This window comes from Apus apus, chromosome 3, assembly GCF_020740795.1.
Source record: "Apus apus isolate bApuApu2 chromosome 3, bApuApu2.pri.cur, whole genome shotgun sequence".
In the NCBI taxonomy this organism is placed as follows: Eukaryota; Metazoa; Chordata; class Aves; order Apodiformes; family Apodidae; genus Apus; species Apus apus.
In genome coordinates this window covers 110,486,501-110,505,032 of record NC_067284.1, presented here as the reverse complement: position 1 = coordinate 110,505,032, position 18,532 = coordinate 110,486,501, and the positions used below count along the sequence as shown (strand labels likewise).

The window sequence follows — 18,532 nt, the reverse complement described above, 5'->3', positions numbered from 1 at the left end:
GTAGGGGAAAATGTCCTTAAGACACCAGGTAAATGTATTTACTACAGGTCAATACTTCTTGTATGCATCCTGTAATTACAAAGTGTCTTCTTATTCACTTTACTGTTTGTGAGAGCCAGTTTTCTAACTAGAAACATTTATAAATTTTTCTCTCAATTATTCTAGCTATGTTATAATCATGTCATATAATGGCCTTTAAAAACGTGTCTAGAAAAGCCTGCAGCTGTCCCCTCCTTGGTTTCTCTCTACCGAGTTATATTTAAGCCAGTGTCTCTGAAAACAGGCAGTAATAAAAGGCATATTATCCTTAGCAAATATCTTAATCATGGTAAATCTCTGTTGCCCTACAAATGACTGCATGGGGGATTAGAGCTGAGCAAGCCATTTGCTGAATATCACTGCCACCTTTCTTAGGCCATTTAAGCATGTTTAATTTTTCAGGCTGAAACATGAAACCCACTCATACAAATGTTTGCATTTGGACTAAATTATATCCAGACCGTAACAGTTATAGCAGGCTTAGGACCAGATTGTGAGTGATCTGCAGGAGGCCAGTTCTTCTTGGGAGAGTGAGAGAGAAAAATGCAGATTCATTCCCAGTCCCAGATCTCTTATGTCACTTACACTGCCTCAGTTCTAATCAATATTTATTTAAAGCTATTATGGGTTGAAGTACCAGTTAATATATGAATGATGCTTAGCTCTGTGTTTTCTTTATATCAGTCACAGTCTTTACCATTGTCTGGTGCCTTGGAGCCATCAGTACCTGGATGATGGACAGCTGGTGCATCCTGGCTAAGGTGGAGGTGGCAATGCTATTTCAGGAAGTTGTGTCCTTTGTAACTTCACTTTCTAGCTGTTTGTTTATCCAGATTTCTGTCAGGTTTCCTAGAAACACCAAGAGCATCTTTTCTGCTGTGCATGTTCTTTCTTTCTTTCTTTCTTTCTTTCTTTCTTTCTTTCTTTCTTTCTTTCTTTCTTTCTTTCTTTCTTTCTTTCTTTCTTTCTTTCTTTCTTTCTTTCTTTCTTTCTTTCTTTCTTTCTTTCTTTCTTTCTTTCTTTCTTTCTTTCTTTCTTTCTTTCTTTCTTTCTTTCTTTCTCTTTCTTCCTTCCTTTCTTCCTTTCTTTCTTTCTTTCTTTCTTTCTTTCTTTCTTTCTTTCTTTCTTTCTTTCTTTCTTTCTTTCTTTCTTTCTTTCTTTCTTTCTTTCTTTCTTTCTTTCTTTCTTTCTTTCTTTCTTTCTTTCTTTCTTTCTTTCTTTCTTTCTTTCTTTCTTTCTTTCTTTCTTTCTTTCTTTCTTTCTTTCTTTCTTTCTTTCTTTCTTTCTTTCTTTCTTTCTTTCTTTCTTTCTTTCTTTCTTTCTTTCTTTCTTTCTTTCTTTCTTTCTTTCTTTCTTTCTTTCTTTCTTTCTTTCTCTCTCTCTCTCTCTCTCTCTCTCTCTCTCTCTCTCTCTCTCTCTCTCTCTCTCTCTCTCTCTCTCTGTCTTGCTGTCTTGCTGTCTTTCTTGCTGTCTTTCTTGCTGTCTTGCTGTCTGTCGTGCTGTCTTGCTGTCTTGCTGTTGTTCTTTCTGTCATTCTGTCTTTATAGAAAGCAGTGTCTTCTATCTGTGGCAGCTCTAGCCAGCTTGGACTCAGCCAGAGTCTTGGAAACCTGCAACTCCAATAGATGTTTCCCAGGGCAGAATTTAGTGACTGTGATGTTGCATCTGTTCCATGTGGCACAGCCCTTTTACTCCACACCACAGTGTGCCAGGAGCACATCACCCATAAACTGTGCTGGTTTCCAAGGAGTGTGCACTTGGATTCGCCTCCCTGGTCCCATCTCTCCAACCATCCATCAGGCAGCTTCCTCCATTAGCCCTGACCATGACTCCCAGAATGGCTACAAGGGTAGACCCTCTTGTACTGCTAGGCTGACTTTCAGCAGAGATGTGAATGCCTCTGCCTCCCAGTGTCTTCTGGGCTAAATGCAATACTTGGTGTTTTTAAATCCCAGTCCAGTTTCCAAATGACAAGTTTTGACTATGAGCAATCAACAGAATTTAATAAATATTCTAAGGACCTTTAATGGGTCTGTAGGAGATGTGGTTCAGAGATCAGTTATACTTGTTAGTTGGGAAATGTAGCTAATAATAACCAAATCAGAAGAGGAAATTGAGTTAGTCCATTGTAAGAAATAAGACCTTCACAGAGGACCCTGGCACTCATTCATTAGAGACATCAAAATTGATCTTTTTCTAAAGTTAATCAACTATTTCATATTTCACTTCAGCCAGTCACAAGTATCCTTCTTTTCCAGATATTATTTTATTAACTATGCTTGGCTTGGCCTATGGCAGGGTTCAAGGCCTTTGTGCTTTTAGCTTGAGTCCATGTAAGGAGAAAAAAAAATAAATCTATTAAGTATTTAAAGTTATGTCATACTCTGTTAGGTATAATACACTAACAGAATACATACAGTGTTAGGCTAAAGCTTTGATTCCATTTTCCTCCCACAAGAAACAAAAAATCCTATGGGAAACAACTGTAGGTGAAGATAACAACCCTTAGGAAGTTCTGTGTATTATTCAGATGCCTACATGGTGATTGTGGATGAAATACCCACAGATAAAATGATGAGTGGTTCTTCACAGGTGCAAGGTTCCTCTCTTCCTACATACTCTGATGTTGAAAAGTTTCTATTCCTGCTTCCTGTCCCTGTTCTACACACTCAGCTGGTCGAGGGTTTCTCCCTGTAGGTGTTGCTGAAGGATGTGTGTTCTTCAAACAGATTCTTCTATGAATGAATTAGGTTTTAATTCTGTTTATCTACAGGAACGGATGAGAAAGTGTTTTCCCATTCAACAAAATATTTTAGAGAGGGTTGAAAGTTTCCCCTGCAGCAGTGGGATAAAAACTAGGATCTTTCAGAGGTTTTTTTAAAAGGCTGCAGAGAGACAAGGAAGGTTACCTACTGGAATCTTGTGAATGCTTAAGATTCTCAGCCAGATTGTGATGGTTTGGGCCAGGGTTTTCCCACTCCAGGTGGATGCTCTGATGACCACATAATAGACTAATAGAGTGGGGTATTTTTGGACTTCTACTAGGAATTTTCAACTTTAATATGAGGAGTTGCTTGTCTTCGGACATTTCTTTTAAATTAGCATATGCCTGTTTTGGTAGATGGTTTCTCTGTGTAATTCCTTTTGAGAAAAAAAAAAAAAAGAAATCTAATGTAGAAATCAGTCCAGCTTTGATCAGGGGTTAAACCAGATGACCTCCTGAGGAGTCTTCCAATCTAAATTCTTCAGTGATTCAAATTTGGTGGAAAATTCCTCTCCATCTCCAATCAGGAAAAATTATTCTTGAACCTACAGCTACAATACAATAAAAATGTCAAGCACTGGCTGCCCTGGTGTACAAACTTAAGTAATAAATTGTAAAGTAATGATTGTCTAGTGTTCTCAAATATGGAGTGATTTGGTGCATATGGACTTTGCAGAAGGTCTCGTGTGTGTGTGTGTGATATTAAGCATGGAGAACCAGTGACAGGGAGAGACAGAAGTCATGTCTGTGCTAGTAAATCGTAGAGAACCAGGGGCAGCCCCAGGCACTGGCTGCAAATCCACAGTGTTGTGTTGCTAGTGTGCTCTGTGACACAGTTTTGACCTGGTACCACTAGGAGCATTTCAGATGAAATGACTGATCATGCTTGGTAGGTTACCATGGGTTAGGGACCCTTCCCATGAAGCAGTTTGAAGGCTGTTGTGGCTACCTTTCTAACAGCAAATAACATAATCAAGTGGAAGGTGACTCTACAGAGGCTGGGTTGGCTGAGGTTAGACTCCTGGCTGTGCCCTGGGTTGGCCGGGGTGACCATAGACATCCCACTTCTTTCTTCTCAGTCTCTTTCTTTCACAGTTGCAGATGTCCTGCTGTAAAGACTCAGCTCTTCCAAACAGCTTTTTTTCTTCTTTGGTATGTTGGCAGACATACATGGGGAGGGCCTGTTCTAGGTTGGGACCTCTAGGGGTTCCCATAATACAAATAGTACTAGTAAAGAGAACAGAATGACTTGTGACTTCTTATGAAATAATTGCCCTGTCTCCTTGATAGATGTAACCTGAATGACTGTTCTGTTCTGTGTGCAACAGCCTTACAAAATCAAGAGTGTATTTTGCATTCTTGGACTGACCATTTCAAGGACTTGGGGAGCAGCTTTGCATATCTGTGTTTGAAACAGGCAAGAGCAACTCTGGTCATTAACAAATTTAGAACAGCTCCGATTGAATCTGTCCATGGAGAGCTGCTGTGAAAAAAACCATTTAGAATAAATGCCTGGCATGTGAAGGGCTCATCTATGGATGAGAGAGGTGCTTAAAGATGGGCTTTTACCTTCCCCTGTCACAGACCTCTAATATCACCCTGTGGAAATCACTCAACTGCCATGTCTCACTTACTTGTCTGCAAATTAAATTATTGGCTATTTACCTGAACTGACACGTGCTAGGTTAAAATATGTTCATTAAATATGCTGATAATGCCAGAAAGAGAATGCCTAATGCAAATGATCACTGCCACTCTAGCAAAAGCAGTTGTAGGGCTGGGATTGTGCTGGCAGCTGATGTGCACCTCTGGGCAGATGCCAAGAATTGCTGCTGCCTCTGGCAAGCTCACCCCATGGGGAGGTGAGAGGGCTCCCTTCATGCTGAGTGCCTTCCTCTGGATCAGCAGAGTAATTAAGTGTTTGTTTCTTTCCAGATGAGTACAAGAGTAAAGTAGCCTGTGAAGATGACAAGCTGAGGCTAAGCTGTAAGAAGAGCATGGTGATTGCCATTTACTCTGCTATCTTTGGAAGGACACAAGGAGGCAGCCTGGAGTGCCCATACCAAACCCTAGGGATGCCCATGATTGGTAAGCAGGGGAATGGCTTGACAGAGCACACTGATCTGGGCAGGATGATTTAATTTACTGTTTTTATGGTAGAGCTGGCTCAGGTCCTGAGTAGGATAAGCAGGACTGGCCCATGCAACCTGCCACCGTGGCCCTCCTGATGTGTGGTACGTTGTTAATCAGCTAAGAGCTTCATCATGAGCAGCAAACTGATGTTCAGCTACCCACCTTAGCCAAGTTACCAAGCTGCAGACTTTTAGCAGATTAATCAGATTATATACTTGGGGTACTCCTTGAATTTCTTGTTCAATTTTCTGTCCTCCTGCTCGTTCACAGACTGAATCTCTACCTATATTAAGGAGGAGCAGGTTAATTGCAGATGTAATGGACCATCTGTGGCCAAATCAAGCCTTGACATTGCATTTAAACTTTTACTGAAGTTAAAGCAAGGGTTAAAAATTCAAAACCAAGTTGTTAAATTGCATCATGTTACAGTTGACTTATGGTACCTTCACATAGCTTCTTCACTCTCAGGCTGTCCTAGTCTCTTACTTACCATGTGTTAAAGATCAATAAGTTTACAAGCATTCACCAGAACTGTCTGCTCTTGAGCCAATGTGAAATTAGTTTTTTAGGCTGTGGCAGAGAGAAGAAGTGTCCACAGTGCAAAATGCTATGACCAGCATTCCTGACCATCCTTCTCTGCAGAGGTGAGAGGGCATTAACTGGTTGCCCAAAAGAATTGTCTCTAGAGGGGGAAAGGCTTCAGAGGGGGCTGTACAAGAAAGCTTGAGCTGCTGCTATTGCCTGTGCTTGTATCTGTTCAGCTGTACCTGGGGATCTTCAGCTTCACAGCTGCTGATCCAGTGCCCTTAGGGAGTTAAATGCTATTCAGATGGAAGCATGTGAAGTGACTGCTTGGAAACATGATACGCAGATGATGGGTGTCAATAGGAAACTGCAGGTGAAATCAGGTCAGTCAGGTTATTTGTGCCTTAGTTGTGTAGGTGTGAAAATCTGAGCACTTGCAGCGCAGCTGAGTAGTTCAGGGTCTCGTACCCTGGCATGGCAGAAGAGTCACAGTCCTCTACCAGGTTGCTTGCCATCTCCTGAGGTGACTTACATCCCTGGATGTGCTCTTGTTATCCCTCACTTGCTGGGGAGCAGAAGCCAAAACGGATATGTTGGAGGGGTTAGCCTGGACCTCTTCCATGTGGTGTTTAGGCTGGGCTCAGTGTGCACTGGTGCTGCAGTGGTTCGGCTGCTGGGTGAGAACTTGCAGAGTCAGCAAAACCTGGTGTGTTTCTCACATAAACCTGAGCACTCTGCTCCTTTGTCCTTGCTGAGCAAGCAGAGACAGGCACGTCCTGGTGACAAGGTACTAGCACTGGAACCTGCTTTTGAAAGTCAGCATGAGGCAAAACTCTATGTGAAGCCACAAAGGGTGAAGTTTTACTCTTCTTTGCCTGACCAGGCTCAGGACATGACAGTGTATTGCCAAACTAGTGGTGGGAATGCTGAGGTAGCTTTGCAATGAATTCTGGTGCAGGATTTTAAGCTGTGAATGATGCTAAAAATGACTGAGTTGTTGGACAGGAGCAAATATCTGCATGTTTGGAGTTGCTGGGGTCAAAAATACCTGTTATGTCACCCTGGTGCTGCTTGGGTCCTGAGGGATTAGGTATGTCCTGCCTGCATAGCAGCAAAAGAAAGGTGGGAAATGCCTCTGGGACAACAGCTGGATGCATGTCCTGCAGGGTTGGGAATTAGAGGTGAGGTACTCACCATGGAGCAATGCCTTCTCCAGGTTTTCCCAGGGATTTGGGCTCTCTGTGTGTAGAGTGAAAGACAGTATATCTGTTGATGCTGCTGTTCCCCTGCAAGCTGAAATCAAGAGTGGACAGTGTGTGTGTGAGCTTAACTAAAAGAAATGTGAGTGAGCAGGTGGTTTTTCAACTCATCATGCTCCATCACTCAAATCCCAGCTATACTGGAGAGTGTTTGTCCAGGTCTGCCAGTGTGTTCAGAACAGCTCGCTGATCCCTTTGGCAGGACACTGACAATGCCACAGGCAGTTTCTGTTCATCATGACCTGCCCTTCAACTGTGTTTTGGGAGGTGACCCCACCTGGAGTACAGTGTCCAGTTCTGGGGCCTGCAACACAAGATGGATGTGAAGCTGTTGGAGCAAGTCCAGAGGAGGGCCCCAAAGATGATCAGAGGGCTGGAGCATCTCTGCTATGGAGACAGGCTGAGAGAGACGGGGCTGTTCAGCCTGGAGAAGAGAAGGCTCCAGGGAGACCTTAAAGGAACTTTCTGGTATCTGAAGGGGGCCTATAGGAAAGCTGGAGAGGGACTTTTTATGAGGGCTTGTACTGACAGGATGAGGAGTAATGGATTAAATCTGGAAGAGAGTAGATTTAGGTTAGACATTAGGAAAAAATTCTTCATTGTGAGTGTGGTGAGACACTGGCACAGGTTGACCAGGGCAGCTGTGCCTGCCCCATCCCTGGAAGTGTTCAAGGCTGGGTTGGATGGGGCTTGGAACAACCTGATCTCGAGGGAGGTGTCCCTGCCCATGCAGGGGGGTTGGAACTGGATGATCTTTAAGGTCCCTTCCAACCCAAACCATTCTATGATTCGATGACCCAGTGGGACAGAGCTCTAGTGATTCAGGAAAGGGAAGGAGAATTGTGCCTGTGGCTATCACTTGTCCCTTGGCTTCACAGGAGAAACCAGTGTAGGATCCATGTGCAACCCACATCAGCCAAAAGCACATTCACCACATGCTTCCCCACAGCACACTGCAAGAAATGATAGTCCTGCAGACATTCACAGCACTGAAATGAGGGGGTTGTGCTCCCAGCTGCCATTAGCAACTGTGGGAGCAGTGCACAGAGTCCCCAAACCTGTTCCAGAAAACGTACTCCTGCCATGGGCCTGCCTAGCCCAGCAGGCAACTCTGTTCCTTCAGGAGCAGGTGAAAACATCACAGCTTATAAATCAAAGCTTTCTCTAGCTAGGGAACATTTCCCTGCACGTTTCTACAACCCTGTGATGCAGGGAGGGCTGCTCCGTGGCAGCCTTTGATCCCAGACATTCGCAACAAGCTGATCTTATAAACATGACTGTATGACTCAGACTTTGTGGCAGCATCCAGTTCCCATAAGGCAGATCCCAGCTACTTTCTGCACATGGAAGACTGATTCTGTTTGAATATCATGGAACTGATGATTTATGTCAAGTCTGAGCCTTGGCAAATGGCCTTTTCCCAGGAAATGGGTCCTGGACAAGTTTGCTGTGATTATTTTTATCCAGGCAGCATCAGTTACTTGATGAGTGAAGAGCTTATACTTGCCCCTAAGGTGGAGAAGGGTAACTTCTTCCTCCTCTAATGAAAAACAGTTCAGAACAAAATGCACATTTGGGTTGAATTTAGAGATCTACGGCTTCTGAAGATGAGGCTTTTAAAGAACTGAGGTCTAAGATGGGAAGGAGGGGTGGTCTAATAGAGTATTATATATATTTCTGACTGTCATTAGGGTAATGGAGCAAGGAATTTAATTTCTGTTGTTTCTGCCTTGAAAAACAAGGCCTTGTACTCCTGTAGGAGTGTTTAGAAGATAGTCCACTACTGGTGGGCTTTCTTGGATTCCAGAGAGACATGAGGCACATTGGGTGCTCAGGTGGAGGGGTCTGAGCTATTGTGACGTTGCAGCCCTTTAACCTGCGTAACCCAGCATGGCAGTGTAGGCTCCCCAAATCAGGCCATGCTGTGCCAGACATATGCTTTCTCTCTGACTGAGGTCTATACAAACGTGCCTGGCATCTGTGAAGGGAAAGTTGTTGTGAAGAACTCCATCCCATCCCTGTCATATTAAAGAGAAAATCTGCCAGGATCCTCTTTTAACTGGAGACATGCTGGAACTTGTGTCTCTGACCGTAATGGGAAACCCCTGCCAACAGCTGGACCCCTCCTTGGATGCCTTATGAACTCTGAAAAGCTCCTAAAGGAATTTGACCTTATTTGTAACTCTCTTAATAAAGCCTCCACTTTGCTGCTGGCATGTGCAGAGAGAATACACAGAGCATAGGGAGGTCTCTGGGGAAAGGGTTATTCACAAGCAACAAACCATTAATATCCCTCAGCCCAGTGAGCCCTTTGCCCGGTTATCATGCTGTTTACAGCTGCCTCTGCCTGCATCTCTCAGTGGCTTGTTTGTACCAAGAGACACCAATTTAAAAAAAAAAATTAAAAATCCCCTTTCCTGCTTGTATTTGAGTGCCAGGTAATGATCTAATTAGGAGCCTGAGGAGGAAAAACTCAGATATAAAACAATTACCCTTTTTACCTTTCATGTTCACAACTACATTTTCACGGTCGCTACCTCCTGAACCACAGGGAGCAAGATGGACAGGTTCAGGACCTCTAACATCAGGATCCAGGTCTCTTTCTTAAGTATCCTGTCTCCCTCCATCACGTACACAAGGAGTCCATAGCAATTTAACTACTTTATTTGTGTAGAAAGAATCTTGACTTAGTTTCAGAGTTGACAGAAGATTATGGGAACTCTGGCTCCAAAGCCCAGCTTTGGTTTGTGGTGTGTGGGTTAAGCTGAGTAGTCTGCTGAGAAGTGAAACGTCCCTGTCACTTAACATGCAACTTCTCTCCTGTGCCTCTGTAGACATGAAAATGGCTGTGTTTACAAAGCCCTGAGGAAACTCAGATGGTCAGTGGCACTCTCTAACTCATTGGATCAGATAACAAAAGAGCAGAGGAATGAGTTCAACAAAGGAGCCTATGCTTTAGGTGCTCATTCTCTGGCATTTTTCATTTTAATGCAGTGACAGAAGGTGATCCAACCCGGTTTGTTTTGATTTCCTCCTTTTAATGCAAATGTATATATGACTTGACCAGAGCCTTCACAGTCCCTCATATAAATATTTATTACAGCACGTAAATAATGGATCCTTCTAGTTTTGTTTATCTGTGATCAGATCTAGCATGTGAATAAGTATGAAATGCATGCAAGAAAGAAAAATCTATTTTATTCCATGGCACTTATTTCTGTTCCTGCCAACACAAGAGCTGGTTTTAAGAGACTGCTGCCCCTCCAGCCGTGCATTTCTGGCTCTCTTCTGCTTCACCATCCGCGACCATTTTCCATCCCATATTTCCATCAGTACAAGTTTGTTGCTCTGCTCTAATCTTGGTCTTAAGTGAAATACTTAAAAATATGAGGCCTCCAAACCATGGAGCTGGAGCGATGAGGGGCACAGCCTCTGGCACTGGTGGGAAGCACTGAGGGAGCAGGGTGGCAGGAGGAGATCTGTGCTGATGAGATAAAGCCCAGCAGCCTGACTGGCCTTCGGCAGGTCCTAGTATTGGTGGCTGAAACACCAGGTCCTGATTTCAACACAGGGCAGATGATGGCCTTGAAAATGGTTGCTCGGCGGGGTTTGTGGGGTGAGCAGCACATGGGAGGAAGTCAGACTGCATCTGTCCTCTCTAACGTGCACACCAGGCTTCCAGCATGCCCCTACCCATAGGTGCAACTCCATCTAGGTTTGATTTACAGTCAGGGCAGAAACTACTTTATTGTATGTAGAACTCATGATTAAGAACATATTTTTAGAGGCTAGTCTGTTTGTGTGTAATAAAACCCACAAGTACCCAAGTTTGAAGGCTCAATAAACATCAGTTGCTGCTTAATTCACATATAATACCTTATTAAATTTAAATTGAAATTAAATTCCTGTTTAGAACACTAAGTTAAAGTGGGACAAAGCCTGCTTTCAGAAAGTTGTTTTTCAATTTTAGATACTTTTGTGCTTCACTTTTTGTCTCAAAACACCAGGAGGTAATTAAAATAACTTTACAGCTGTTTCTGGAAAACTCAAACTATTGTTGGATTCCACAGAGTCATAAAAAGTGATTTATATGAAGTTGGTTTTATATGCACACAATTGCTATTTTTTTAAAAAATGAAAAAAATCAATTCAAATTTGCTTCTGGCCGAGGTCTCTCTCAAAGCCAGCATTCAATTTGGTTTTAAAAAAAGCTGTTTACAGTGGAGTATGGCCCCATGCAGTGCTTGTAAATAAAAATTCTGAAAGTAGCTTAAATAGCACTGGTAGGCTCTGTGATGATATTGATATGGCATTTGAGGAAGTAAAGTGAATATTTATGTCATTAGTATCAACTTCTTAAATAGCAGATTTAATAAAGCATGCCTATTGGCCAACTATTAGTTAAAAACATATCCAGAATATAATCCTAATAATACAAGGATGTAATTTAAGAGATGTAAATCTGTAGCACTGTAGCATCTTATTTCCATAGAGTTACTCTGAATGAAAACCAGTGTAACTTGTTCAGAACTGATAAGGTTCCTCTTAAAAGAATTCAGATGTCACTCAAGAATATTACAAAATTACCATGACAGTGAATGAGAAACAAAGGTAATGTGAAACCTGTGAGGCTGCAAGCACTTTGGGCTTGATTTTAGGAACCAAGGGCAAGAAGTGACTTGCAGATTGTGTCAGCTGGGTAGTCTCTTAAAAAAGTGGGTCAGTCCCACAGCTTCCGAAGCCCAGACTTTGCTTCAGCCTAGGTCTGGGCACTTGTTGAATTATACCCATAGTCACGAAAATACTTTTGTTGGGCTGTAGTGAATAGGAAGCACAGATGAACTCAGGGACTTCACGAAGCAGTAGATGCACTGAATGCACCATTTCTATCTTCTACTGAGTGCAGCAAAAGCTGTTAACTTCCTTGCTTTTTACCTCAAATGCCTTCCAGCCCACGATCAACTGTTCTCTGCTGCAAATTAAATAATAAAATTTTACTGTCATTGCCAGACCCAAAACGCTTTGTTCTCTGAGACTTCTTGGAGCCAAGTTTGAAGCTGTCCTCAGATTCTCACTTTAGCCCCCAAACCTGCAAAATGTTATTAATTTGCTCAACTTTACACACTCTGAGTCAGTCTCGGTAAAACTGGAGCCTCATGTGTTTTAGATGAATTCTGGTTCCAGATACAAAGGCGATAAGATTATTTGAGTTCACATTCATAAATGAAGTGTTTCTAAATGTAACTATAGCATTTCCAATTAAACCTGCAACTGATCCTTTGGTTGCAGTCTCTAGATGTGATTAATTTCATTTAAGATTGTTTTCTGCTTTCTGGCCTACTGCTGAAGTTTCCAAAGTTTTATGAAGTGTGTGGTGAGCAATTTTCTCTCTCTCTTTCATTAAAATGTACTTTTTTTAACGTCATGTTGGCCTTCTCTGTGCATCCTGATGTTTGGATGTAGATTTCTTTTTCAGCCAGCTGTTTGCAGTGACATTGTGCAAGACATAGATGCTATATCCAATTGCACCGACGCTAAGTTCCCTGCTGCTATTTGTAATAATGATGATGATAATTTATATCAGAAAACCAGCTCAACATGACAGCAAAGTACCTGGCACTGCCAAAAGAAAAACCAAAGAGGAAGTCTCTCAAACATAAAAACTCACAGAAAAAGCAGCAGCATGCTGGGACTGGTGCCGTTGAGGGGGAGGAAGATTCTTCTTGGCCTCAGTGTTGACCATGAGATGTTGGAGCATCTCTCTGACTCTGTTCTGCACAGCATTAGTGCAGCTAGGTCACAGCTGGTGAGCAGGGACCTGGGAAGCCAGAGCTAATGCATGGGCCAAAGCCCCGGTGATACTTGCCCACCAGTCCTGACTGCAAACCCTTTTCCACAACCCAGTGGCTTAACCAGCAGTCTGTGGTTAGAGGTGAGAACTGCTTTTAACAATCTCTTTTAATGAATTAATTTATTTCCCTATTTGAAGAGGGTTTCTTGTGCTTGGAACAGATTGACTGTGCAGGTTTTCTGAAGCCCATCCTGTTCTGGCTTCCAAACCAAAAGCCTTTTCATTGTTTTGGGGCTCTGCTCCTGACCTTTCCTCTGTACACATCTGCTTCTGCATCTTTTCCCATTTGAGGGTAGTCTTTTGTCTTCATTGCTTGGTCTTATGGGTTAAGTATCTGTAGTTTGGTTTTCTCTCTCTTGTCTTCCACAATCCTTGTAGTTTCAAACCCAACTCACTTCTTGTGTCCTCTATAGAGGCTTGTGTGCCAGGGCAAGGAAGAGAAATGCAGAGTATTTCTGTTGCCCCCATCTGAAACCCTGTGACAGTGCTACTCTGGTAAATAAATTTCCTTCCCAGGCTGCTAGAGAGAAAGTGGACAAAGCCCATATTTATGAGCTGTCTTCTGCACTGGCCTTTAAAGAGAACATTAAAACTTCATGGGCTAAACTGGAAATGCCTGGGGTTTGATGTACTGCAGATAGTGCAGAGTGGCTCATCAATACTCCATGAAGATGTCCTTCACAGGACGCTAGGATGGCTAATTTTGGCTAATTTGAAGTAGAGCCAGAGGCTTAGACACTTCAGCAGCTGCTGAGCTGAACTTCATATCAACCACAGCTAATGGAGCATCTTTAAAATAAATGAGAAACTGCCAAGAGCAGGAGAACTTCCTTCCTTCCTGTTGTGATAGAGATTGGCTTGTCGAATGAGGCAGTTTCGAGTCACTCCTAGGTAAAATGTGGATTTAGGCAGCTGCCTCACCTTCAAGGCTGAAATTCCTTTCTTCCTGCTTATGTCCTTTTTTCCCATTCCACCAAAATCTGCCTTCTTGGAAGATGAGTAGATAACTACAGTTCTGATTCAGAGATCCGTCAGCTTTCTTCACAGGAGCTGAATTTCTTTCCTCTTAGTTAATTGTCTCTGACATCTTCCATCTTCCATTCTGTCCTCCCTGCTCCACAGCTCTCAGCCAGTAACTTTTCCTGTCTTATTCTCCAGGAAGAAATCATGCTGCACGTTTTGGAGAGCAATTCTGCTTGGGAAGTGTTTCCTCCTAGAACTGTCACTTGTTTGCAGATAACTTCCTTCAAAGCAATATATATCCCAGCTCATTCCTTGCACCTGCTCCTGAAAAGACAGCAAGGAAGGCTAGAGTTCTGCTGGCTGTTTTAATTCCAGATGCAAGTCTGCTCCCAATGCTTTCAGTCTGGGCCAAAATGTGCCACAGAATTAATTTCTTGATCAGGCACCACCAGTCCTGCCCCAGTTCCTAATCACTCATCTCATGTGCTCTGCTGGAAGGAGTATTTTAGGCAGTGATTCTCTTTCTGAAGCCTGCAAGTACAGCCAATAATTTGGTCCTTTTGATACTTCAATGTCTTATATTTTTTTTAGTTGAAAAAGTAGAGTAAGTGCTCAAGTTTCTGTGCTAAATTCACAGACTCAGAGATGAGTGCATCCTCTAACAAGTGGGTGGAAGTTTTGGGTGTTTTTTTTCCCTATTTTTATTTTTTTTCAAGTGCACATGTGATTCTTATGTGACATAAGGGCAGACGGGACTAATATGCAATAGAGACTATCAAGATTAATGATGGAAAAGAGCTCTGATGCTCAGTTGAAAGAGTAGTTATTACAGTGAGCTGTGAGAGGGTGAGAATGTCCTGCTAACCAATGCTCTGATGAGCCTTGGGTCTGTAAAGAAGAGGAAGAATTTGCTTTCTTTTCAGTCTGGGACAGTCAGTACTGGGGTGTACTCCATGCCCTGCTGCCTTTCCAGTCTCACAGGCAGCCTGTGGAATACCACTGTGTGACAGCCTTGCAGCATGCTAACAAATTCACACATTTAGGCATACATGGTCCTGCTTGCTCTGGACAGCCTGCCTCATCTGTGCAGGAACCTGCTCTTGCAGGCTCCTCTTGGATGTGGCAGGTGGGGCTGATCATGAGGGTAACAGACACACCTGAGCATCTGGCATATGCCCAACTTCACTGTGGGATTAGTCCCCCATCTCAAAACTAGGTATCTAAATCTGTTTGTGGATCCATCTGTCATGACTGCTGCCTTGGAAGAGGTCCTTGTCTCCATCAGAGCATCTTAAGTTTTTCTGTAAATGCAAAAAATTGAACAGTTTGGAGACATTCATTCAAACCCAGACAGGTTTTGCAATCAAAAGCAGCAACGTATGGCTTGGATTTCAGATGCAGATGTGTCACCCTTATTGGAGAAAAACAAGTAACAGTGAGTAACCAAAGTAATGGATGTGATTAATAAGCATTGGCTCCAATTTTATTTTTCACCAGAAAGAGGTAATAAAGAAATAGTTATGCTGGGAAGCAGCCTTAATCTGACTAAAACCCATTCATTGTGGTGAGCCTGATGATATGGACATTACATCACTGACACTGATTCCAGTTTTAAGGCCAGTGCTGCCTGCAAGCTGGAGCTGGTAAAATCCTCCAGTGTGGCTTGGTTGCCATCTGAATTGGGTTTTGCCTTGGCTGAGGATGGGCTGAGAAAGACCGTAGATCAGGGAGTAATATCCTACTAAATGCAGCTGGTAAGATGAATGACCTACTGAGGGCTTAGACTAAGAGTTGTGAAATGAAACTTGCCAGCAGTCTGCATTTCTGGAGTCCTGCTGTGAAAGGGAATTCACCTTGCAGCAGGAACATGGCTGGAGGGATGTGCAGCTTCTAGAATGTGAGGCCAGGAGCAAAGACGATAAGGCAAGCTGATCACTGTCTCCCCCAAACCCAAACTTTAGTTTAAAAGACCGTATTTCAAAAGCACAGTTGGTATCTTTAAACACTTTCACATGTGGAAGTGTCTGTTGCCAGGATTTGTGTTTGCTCCTTGGCAGTGTACTGAAGCAATCCAGGACTAACGAAAAGTGAGGGCAAGTCTGGCTCCACCTGTGCAAGTGGGCTTTCTGTCATCTGTGAGGTCTTAAAGTGTTCTTTACTGCTCTGCTGTGGGATCTGAGCTTTGTGGGTTTTAAAAGGTTGTTGGCAGGGGCCTAGGTCTGCTTAGCAGTGCTTACCTCAGACTTAGTGATATGGTGTTGGCCTTTGTGAGTGTCCTTCCCGTATCTCTGGCATATGGGATCACTTGTTTGCCACACTGATGTCACGATGGTATTTCATATAACACCCACCATTTGCAGTTAGCAAGCAAGCAGGAAAAGAAAGGAGATGTTGCCCTGAATCAGTTGCTACCTGGTGCAACAAGAGTGCCATGTCTGATCTTCCATTCCTGAAGACCTGGAAATGTGAATTTGGCCAGCTGAAAGGGACCCTAACCCTGCTCTGCCACATTTCTGGGCTTGCCTTCCCTGCATCTTTTTGATTGTCTAACTTCATGATTTATGGACAAGAGAGCTTCTGTATTCTTGCCTCTCTGAGCACTGGGAATGGGCACCTGGAGGTGAGAACTTCTGACCTGGCATCACCTTCTGGAAAAGTACTAATAATATACTTGGAGATCTCACTTCAACCCAGCTCCCTAACGACTCATTTACATTTGGAAGTTAGATTACCTACACGCTTTTCATAACAACCAACAGGAGTGATGTTGAGTGTTTTAATACTCCTGAGACAGGAGGGTAAAAAAAAATACTGTGTTGTTACTTTTAGAGCTCTGTATGACATGGTGGTGACTGTGATTTATGAGGGTGTTGTAGCCTCATCTATCACTCAGCCACCTCTCAGATGTCTTATTGACATCTTCAATGCTAGTTAGTGAGGGAATAAAGATTCTTGAATATGACATTTTGGCATCCAGCTCAATGACCTCTTTATCACAAATCCTTTGAAGTGCATAAGGGAGATGGTCCCATTTGGAGGTTTTGATTGCTGGTCTTACATTTTTCAGTTCAATGTGTTGTGTGGAGGATGAACATGTTGACAGATCAAAAAAAAACAAGAAGGGAGACCAAGATAATTTCAGTATCAGTGTAGTCCTCCCTCCAAGTACTGCTGGCTGCTTGCCCTGCCATTTACAGGAATGCAAAGGCATTTGTGCTTAGAAATTGTGGGGAGGCAAAATCAGAGAAAATTCCCTGTTGTGACCTGTTGTGAAGTCTTAAAGGGAATACTTTGTCACATTTTGTCCACAGAGTCCATTGCTCTTTTTAAGGGCTGGAAGAATAAGGTTGTTTCTAAGAGCTCAGACCTTACCATGGAGAAAATCAGAAGAGTATTTGGATTTACCACGTGGCAGCCTGGAGTTGCCAGCAGAGTTTAGCTGGATCTTGTAATGTGGGTGCTTCAGATGACTTTTTGTCACTCCTGCATTCACCAGATTTTGGTGCTCATTGGGGTTTGGAGGTCACTGGTAACAGTAAAGACTTGCCTACCTGTAGCCTTCTCTTCTCCAGGCTGAACAGCCCCAACTTCTTCAGCCTGCCCTCACAGGAGAGGTGCTCCAGCCCTCGGGTCATGTCTGGATGATGGGACAGAGTTTGTGGGTGATACCTAATTGGACAGACCAGTTCTTAGCAGCAGGGTTAGGGACCTCAGAGGAACCTTGTGAAACCTTGTGAAGTTCAGCACAGGCAAGTGCAAATTTCTGTACCTGAAAAACTCTGCAACAAGCAGAGGCTGGGGGCCACCTGGCTAGAAAAAGGACCAATGTGTTTTGGGGGTCAACAAGTTGAACACAAGTCAGTGGCATGGTCTTGTGGCAATGGTGGCTCAGTAGATACTGGACTTTATTAGTAAGAACATTGTAAGCACATGCCTTTATTTGGCACTCCAGTAGTCCACTTGCCTGGAATGCTGGAGAGTCCACTTTGGGCTCAACAGATAAAACTGGAGCAAGTCCAATGAAGGGCCACCAAGCTGGTCAGAGGGCTGGAGCACACTTCATATGAGGCATCCAGGTTTGTTCAGTCTCAAGATGAGAAACCTGGGGGTGGGATCTTATGATTGTTTTCTTCTACCTAATAGGTGGCTCTTACAGAGACTGTTCTTAAAACACACACACAAAAAAAACAGACACCAAAAGCAACGAACACAAGTTGCAGCAGCGGAAATCTGATTAGACACAAGTTAAAAATTCTTCACCTGGGGAGGAGTTTAGCCCTGGAACACGTGCCCAAGGAGTTTGGGGAATATGTATCTGTGGAGATTTTCAAAACTTGCCTGGACAAATTCCTGTGCAGCCTGATGCAACTTCAAAGCTGGCTGTGCTTTGAGCAGGAGCTTGAGCTGGACAGGCTCCAGATATTGCTTCCAACTAAATTATTGCATGGTTTATATGCTGCAGTTTCAACAGGTGACTTTTGTCCTGGATGTATTTTCAATATTAAGGTTTGCAAAAAGTCCATGTAAAAAATAAAGAGACTTTAAAAATCTTGGTGCTTTCCTTTCATTGCAAGGGAGTTTCATCCCCATCTGTAACTGAAGCACACAGAGTCTCTTCTGCTTTTCTGCTCACTTTGGCTAGTGCAAGTTGAGCTGGAGCAGCCTGGCAATTGGAGAGCTTAGGATTTCACTGCTGGTATTTGATAATATGAAGGCCATGTCTGTGCCCAGAGAAGCTGAGTACCTAGGGCTACATGTACACGTATTTAACTGTGTTAAACTATATTAAACTATGATAAACTAGCAGTGCCAGGGCCTGGGCACAGACACAGAAAATAGATGTTCTGTACTGTTAAAGTGTAGCATGGCCCATGGCATGGTTTGTTGCCTTATCCCAGCTCACACTCTTGTAGGCAGTCCAGAACATGTTTTGAGGTTGCTTATAGGACAGGGAATCACCAATCTGTTTTAGAAGATAAGAGTGTTTAATGGTATGGA

At 43.2% G+C, this 18,532-nt stretch overlaps 1 protein-coding gene across 1 annotated transcript in view; it reads left to right on the top strand.

Annotated features, from left to right (window-relative positions):
* EVA1A (eva-1 homolog A, regulator of programmed cell death) overlaps positions 1–18,532 on the top strand; it is a 203,823-nt gene that overhangs the window by 77,385 nt on the left and 107,906 nt on the right. Inside the window, exon 4 of the mRNA XM_051613652.1 lies at positions 4,739–4,891. Coding sequence (XP_051469612.1) covers positions 4,739–4,891 — 153 coding nt within the window. The remainder of the gene's footprint in view (positions 1–4,738; positions 4,892–18,532) is intronic.